The 7,528-nt window shown below is 32.4% G+C and overlaps 1 protein-coding gene across 1 annotated transcript in view; it reads left to right on the top strand.

Moving 5' to 3' along the window:
- The window catches only part of SPATA17 (spermatogenesis associated 17), a 124,965-nt gene that overhangs the window by 93,341 nt on the left and 24,096 nt on the right, over positions 1–7,528 (top strand). Inside the window, exon 7 of the mRNA XM_012811604.1 lies at positions 7,211–7,224. Within this exon, the coding sequence (XP_012667058.1) occupies positions 7,211–7,224 (14 nt within the window). The remainder of the gene's footprint in view (positions 1–7,210; positions 7,225–7,528) is intronic.

Here is a 7,528-nt window from a genome sequence, read left to right as displayed (position 1 = left end):
TATTATAGAATGTCAGAGCTGAAAGTTATATTAAAAATAATTTAGCTCTACTTTATGAATTAAGAAAATATGTTTATATAAGAATGAAATATGTAGATATTTATATATCATACATGTATAGACATATATACATATGTTCAGAAACTATAAAATGTATTACTTTTAATTTTTGGAATTAAAATTTCTTTGATTCTTTTTTTAAAATTAAATCATAACTGTATACATTAATGCAGTTATGGGGTACAGTGTGGTTTTCTTTGATTCTTATAATGGATTCCTTAAATTTATGATTAAGTGCTAAAATTTTGTAATTAACCATAAGTATTTATCATGAATCATCTACCAAACTAGATGGAGAAGTAAGGTGTGACAGAAAGTTTCTGAACTTTTGGTTATTTACCTTTATTTTTTTAGTCAAACATTAAGTTATTTTCAGAGACAAAGAGGGGAAGTTTTGGGAGACCAAGAGGAAATGATGAAAATACTTACTGTAATAAATCTGTCTATGAGAATAGTTTTGACCATACTTGATAAATTTAAGCTTTTTTATTTTCTTGCTAGGAATTATACCTTTTTAACTGTGAAATTTTTTCATATGTAGAAAAATGCAACAAAATATATTGATTAAAACTAGGTGGTGAATGCACAGTATATTATTTAGTTTGGAAAATATGTGTAAATGATATACTGTATATTTCTGAAACGTCATTATTTTACAACTTTTGACTGGTGATTTTGCTAAGTGCACTAATAATAATATTTACTGATTTTGTTTTATACTGATCCAGAATTGCTCATAATATTTGCAAACTCATAATATTTGTAAATAGTAAGTTTTATTTCTTCCTTTTTATTCATTTTGGATCTCAGGTAAAATATTTTTATAATTTTTCCAGTAAGTATATCTTACCATACTTTACCATATTTCAGGTGGTTTTGTTTTTGTTTTGCTAGGAAATTACTATTTTAAAAAATCATTAAATAGGAATTAAACTTGATTAAAGTGCTGTTGCTGCTCTATCAGATGATTGTGTGATTTCCTATTTATTATGTTTTTGCAATAAATTATATTATTTTACTTGTTTTTAAATTACCCTACTTTGTATTCATCAAATGAGCTCTACTTAATCCTGAGTTATCATTATTGATATCCCTGAATTCAACCTCCTAATACTTTATTACTTTTACATCTGTGTTTGTCAGGTAGGTTGGTCTCTAGTTTTGCTTTGTTATAATGTCCTTCTCAAGTTTTAGTATCGTTACGCTGAGTTCATGAAACAATTTCAGTAATATTCCTTCTTTTATTTACTTTTGGAAGAAAACTCTTATTCCTTAAATATTTGGAAGAATTGATTAGTGAGTCCATCAGGTTCTGGGGTATTTTTTGTTAAGTAGGTTTTGCTTATTGATTCGATTCTTCTAATGATAAAAGACAATTCAGACTTCTATTTCCCATTGTGTTTGTTAAGTTATATTTCTTCAAAGTGTGCCCTGTTCTTCTAAATTTTCAACTTTTTGCTCAAAATTGTTCATAATTTCCTTTCATTATATAGTTAATGTGTATAGCATATGCAGTGATGTCATCTTTTTCATTTATGAATATTAATAAATGTTTTTGTATCAGTCTTGTTAAGGATTTTCAATTTTCATCAATTTTTAAACTAATTTTGGCTTTATTGATTTTTTTTGTTGAATGATTATTTCCTATTTCACTAATATCTGTTCTTTTTTTTACTTTCAACTTTTTTGAGTTTAATTTCTGGTATTCTGGTTACTTCTTTAGATAGATATTTAGCTAATTCATTTTCAATCTTTCTTTCTATTCTACATACATTAGTTTTCCCCAAAACATGGATTTAGAGACATCCCACAAGTTTTCATCATGAATTTCAAATTTTTTAAATTTCTCATTTCTATATTTGCTAATGTCTTTTTAAGACATATGTTGCTGAATTTTATAACATTTGAAGATTTCCCAGTTATGTTTTTATAATTTACTAGTTTAAATCCTCCATGGCCAAAGAACACATTCTGTGATTTTAATCTTAACTGAAATTTGTTGAGAATTGCTTCATGTCCCAGGATCTGATCAATTCTGGTAAATGTTCAAGTACATTAAAAAGAAATATAGTTGGTGGGATGGCGCCTGTGGCTGAATGCCAGAGGTGGTGGGTTCAAACCCAGCCCTGGCCAAAAACTGCAAAAAAAGAAAAAAGAAATATAGTTGGGTGGTGTCTGTGGCTCAGAGGAGTAAGGCACTGGCCCCATATGCCGGAGGTAATGGGTTCAAACCCAGCCCTAGCCAAAAAACCTCAAAAAAAAAAAAAAAAAAGAAAGAAAAAAAGAAACATAGTTGTTGTTCAAATGTTTTACATTTATCAATCTTTCATTCACATCTTCTCTAGCCCTACTTAGTTTCTGAGGTCATATTGGTATTATTGATACCAATCTTACTAATTTACCGTCCTGAGATATTGAAATGAATCATTTCTTTGATGAACGGGATATATCATGATGACTTTGTTTAAAGGAGAGCAGGGACAGTACATTTTCTGAGGCCTTGAATATCTGTGGCAGAGAGTTCACTGTCCCTCAATATCAGTTTTCCCCCTTCTTCTATACCAGGAATCAGCAAACATTTTTTAAAATGGCTCGATAGTATATATTTTAAGTTTTGATGGCCACATAATTTGTTACCACCATTCAACTCTGCCATTATAGCACAAAAGCAGCCATGGACAACACATAAAAACAACAATACATAAATGAATGGGTGGTATGTGTTCCAATAAAACTTTATTTACAGATTAGACAGTGGGCTGGCTTGAGACTGGGGACTGTAGTTTGCTGACTGCTGTTCTATATTAATAGAATCTCTGATTTATAGTAAGTACATGAATGACTGAAATAAAAACTACATTTATCAACCATATTTTTTTTTAGCTAGGTATATAGCCCTGTGCCCAAGTGTTAGAGAATGAAATATAATCCAAAGTATGGACCCAACTTCTGAGAAATATTTATCAGGCTTTTCTCCTATGTTAATTAAGTCTCATGATGTTGAGCACAGCTAAAAAAAAGAACTCTTGCCAAAAGAACTTCTCAAGCTAGTAAATTAGTCTGACAGCAGTTCTATAGATGCTATTAGAAGACAGAAGTCTCTTAGGTCAGAAATTTTGTTCCTCAAAGCAAAAACAGTAGAAGGAGTTTCATTCAGCAGAATAATGTGAGTTGCCTGAGCCTTAAATCCTATCTGGTATGCAGAGAAATGGCGGTGGGGGCAGAGGGGGCCATGTAGAACAATTCTGAATGTAGGGAATCCACCATTTTTATACAGGAAGCAGTAAGCAATCCCACCCTGCCCACAGGGAGACAAGTGCATCGCAGGACTTAGTGATACCTACTGGGGAGATGTATTTGACTTCAGGTTTGCCAGTTGCATAAAGAGTTCTGAGAAGTGGCCCAGGTAAAAGAGCGATGAAGACTTTATGGTTTGGACACATTCAGCAAGATGCGTAGGAGCTCAAGGGTCCCAAATTGCCTCCTAGTGTGCTGTGAGTATTCTTTTCATTTCTTCCTATGGCTGCCTAGAGTGGGGAATTCGATACTAGAGATTGATTGACATTTTTGACCATAATACAATCCTTGAATCAACGCAGGCCTCAAAAGATAGAGCAACAATATAGAGAAATCCTGAGACCTTCCACTATACAGCATCATACTGACCCTCTATTTATGTTTGTGTAAACTTCTCTCTAAGTCACTGTTAATTGGGGGCTTTCAGTCATTTGCAGCTGAATCTAGTCTCCATTAACGCGATGTCTAAGAGTGCCTTTCTGTTGCTTTCATACGTAAGTGATAACTAGAATATGGATAAAACACAGGCTCACAAACTTTTTCTCTTTATAGCTATGAGATTATGATCTATCAATTAGTGTTGCAAACTAATTATCTGAGATAAGACTGATTCTTTGATTGTATATCGAGGGAATGATTTTAATTATTTTCTTTATTCTAAAGTGTGACCTTCATTGCTATTCAACTTTGAATAGCCAACTATCACTCCTAAAGTAAATTTTAATTCTGCTTAGTTTATTTACCATTTTTATCAAACATCTCTGATCTTACTGTTTTTTAGGACTATCTGGTCTTCTTACAGTTCCCTTTTATCCTTTTGGTCTTTTGTTTTCTATAACCCTAGTCTTTATAATTTGTTTGAAGCTGGCAAATATTCTCTAATGCTTAGATTTTCTTTGGGCTTCCATAGCATATACCTGCTTTATATCCAAGACCTTGACATGTGGGCCTGTTTTTCTTTCATAGGCCTCTGTAGGCTTTTTTCTCTTACCCTTCTCCTATTTTAAGGGCACTAAACACATTCATGATTTGTCTACCTAGAGGGCCTGTGGCTTTAGTCTCTGTCTCGATCACGGTCCCTTTCCAGGCTCCGGGTGGAAGGCAGCCTAATTTGCTTGACCCATCTCCTAGTTGTCTGACACTAATAATTGACAGAAGAGATGAAAAATTATAGTCCTGACTGTAAGTGCCTTTACAACCGGGACCCTGCATGTAGGGAGTCTCTGTGAGAGCCGCCTACCCTGGGGAAAGCCTCGCCTATCTCTGGGCTTCTGCTGCTCAACAATTTTGTGTTTTCCACTCCTTAACTTAAACTTTCTTGAAAAGATCGAAATTCCTTTGGAAAAAACAATGCTTCCAAATGAAATCTAACTTTAATGCTTGTGATGATGTCAGAACTCGGTAAGGAAAGCTTCCAGAGAAGTTTACTTAGACTGAGAATTACCTGCTATTGGAAAGCTTTGGAAGACTTGCTAGTGTCCCTGTCTGGCCACCAGATCCTTTTGTGGAGGTAATTCTTTGGTGACTTTTTCAGTCCCCCCACCCCCAACATAGACATTAGTGGTCATTGGCAGTTTTCCACCACTATCCTCAGCCATTTCCTCCGCGTGCTTGTTAAGATAGAAAAGAATGTTGTTAGGGCTCTAAATATAAGACTTCTTGGGAAAGGAAATTCTTTTGCTAGACCAATTAACTAGCAGCCATGATGGATAAGAACTTAATGGAACATTATGAGGTTAATATACACTAAATCACATTTACAGTTCTGAGAATTTGGATAGGCTCTAACCATATAGTTGGAGAGCAGAAAAAAACTAATTGAAATACTTTACCATTAATATCCAAGCTCTTGGAAACTAATGGGTTTCCAGAAATATCATTAATGGTAGTTAACACCTATATCATAATCCATATTAGCTAAACATGTGTCAACATGAGAGATATATACAGTACTATGTATTAATAGCCTAGCCTATATTGCTAAAGAATGTTTGCATAAAAGAAATCTACAACTCACACTTATTTCAGTTGCCTTATTAATATTATAATATTAATATTATAAAATAGAGTTTTAATATAACTTCAATGTGAAACCATTTTTACACTTCTTTTCCTAAGCAAAGTAAATGTATACTTGTCAAAATTTTACTTTGTAAAACTGAATAAAGTTAAGAACATTCTACTTCTAATTTGTCAAAAAGCTACTATTAACTACGTGTAGAAGATTTTGATTCATCTGAAGTACTTTTATCCCATCAAGCTTATTTCTTTTCCTACTAATAATTCATATTTACCTTCAGGTGGCAAATGGATACAAGACATGTTAACCCTGGAGGAAACTATTTTAGAACTTAATGCTATGTATGCTTGATATCTTTGTACTTCGTTTATTAAAGAGACTAATATAATCTAAGCAACATGATAAGATGGTAACCTACTTAAAAGGTCAGAGTTTCTCAAATGTTTGTCAATAGCAATTTACTTTTTATTGACACTAATGGCTTAGTTTTGAAGTACAATTTAAGAAAGAAATAACAACCAATTAGCAATTATTATATATTGGCCCAGGTGAGACATACTTATTTTTTATTTTGTTTTTGATAAATTTGCAGAACAAAAGTAGTGTAAATCAAGATTATACATGCATACTTGAATATGACTTTGCTCAAAAGATTATTTTTCTCCTATAATGTGTGAGTGTGCCTGTGATAAGGAGTTTCAGGAGGCAATAGTCATTTAAATTATCCCATTTGTATATCCTCTCAATCTTCAAATAATTTCTTTTTTGGTCAAAAATAATAATGAAAGAATGTACTAAATATTGAGTTTAAATTCTTATAAATATTAAATTAATGCTCTTACATGTGTAAGACTTTCATTTATAAAATCTAAATAAATTAACAGTTATATATTTATGTGTTCTGGTGCTTTGAATGTTAACAGCAAATAAACATTCCTTAGTATTTTGAATACCAATGTGTTTTACCTACACATGTTTTCTGGTTCAGACTCAGTAAAGTTCAAGGGCATCCAAGTATGAAATAGCTTGTGAGGAAATTCACATTGCTTTCTTAATTGGATTTAGTTGACTAAAAGGACACTAGTTCAGAAAAGAGAGCTTCTTTAATAATTTCTGTTCAAATATAGACCTTAAATATTGTACCTAGATTAGTAACTGTGTATATAATTTTCCCAAGGCTTATACAAGGAGCTGGCATTATAAAATACATTAATTTCTGTTAACTATCTTGCCTGCATTTTAATAAATGTTAATATCTTCCTTCTGGAAACATTCTAAAAATGCTCAGAAATGAAGATATGATATAGATAAAAAATATTAACAAATGAGCGACTGTATCTTTAGATGTTTAAGATAAATGTAACTAAATAGTTTGTGTAAATGATTTTAAAAAGGACATCAACTACTGACAGGAATTCAGTTGATAAATAAGTGTCCAGGTAGAAAGGAAACTTAATTCTAAGAATAGTAAATATTTGGTGCATTAATTATTTTTTACCTTATTTCTATCAAAGTAAAACATGTGCATAAGGAGAAATCTGTTTAAAGATTTTGCAGGAAAGTGACTGACTCCTACCCAACTCTGTCCAGCCTGCATGTCCAGTCTTCTTTTCCAGAGACCACCACTTTCAACTTTTTCCCCTTCTAGTAGGCTGCCTCTTGGTTTATGAATTTTTTAATATTTGGCAGTCCCCCAGCTGTAGCAGATGAGGATTTAGCTCTTTTATACGATCGCCTGCATGTTTTCTTATAATATACTTTGAAGTCTTGAGCAAACCAATATTTAGACTTTTTGTTTGCCACATAAAAATTGGTCTTTATTAAACCAAGAAGGGTTCTGTGATGATGTTTCCTTCGGTATGAATTTTTATATTTCCCACAGTTATCACTTGCCTTTTCCTCCATTTGCTTAATTTTCTTTACATCTCTTGTCATTTCCCCATGTCCTAGAATAACCTCTAACAACCTATCAGTGTGACTTTTACATCTGAAAATTCCATCTCTCACATAGCTGACAGTTTGACTAGACAGGTAATTTTAAGTTTGAAGTTCTTTCTATTCTGTTTTGAATCACTGTTATCAGTCATTCTGCTTAGGGGAAATCTCTCTGTGTTGTTTCTTTCCTAATTCTTAGGTTGTTAGGTCCTTTTT

This window comes from Otolemur garnettii, unplaced genomic scaffold (genome assembly GCF_000181295.1).
Source record: "Otolemur garnettii isolate 467f Iridium unplaced genomic scaffold, OtoGar3 scaffold00168, whole genome shotgun sequence".
NCBI lineage: Eukaryota > Metazoa > Chordata > Mammalia > Primates > Galagidae > Otolemur > Otolemur garnettii.
Note: the sequence above shows the minus strand (reverse complement) of the source record. Positions and strands in the feature narration are given on the sequence as shown.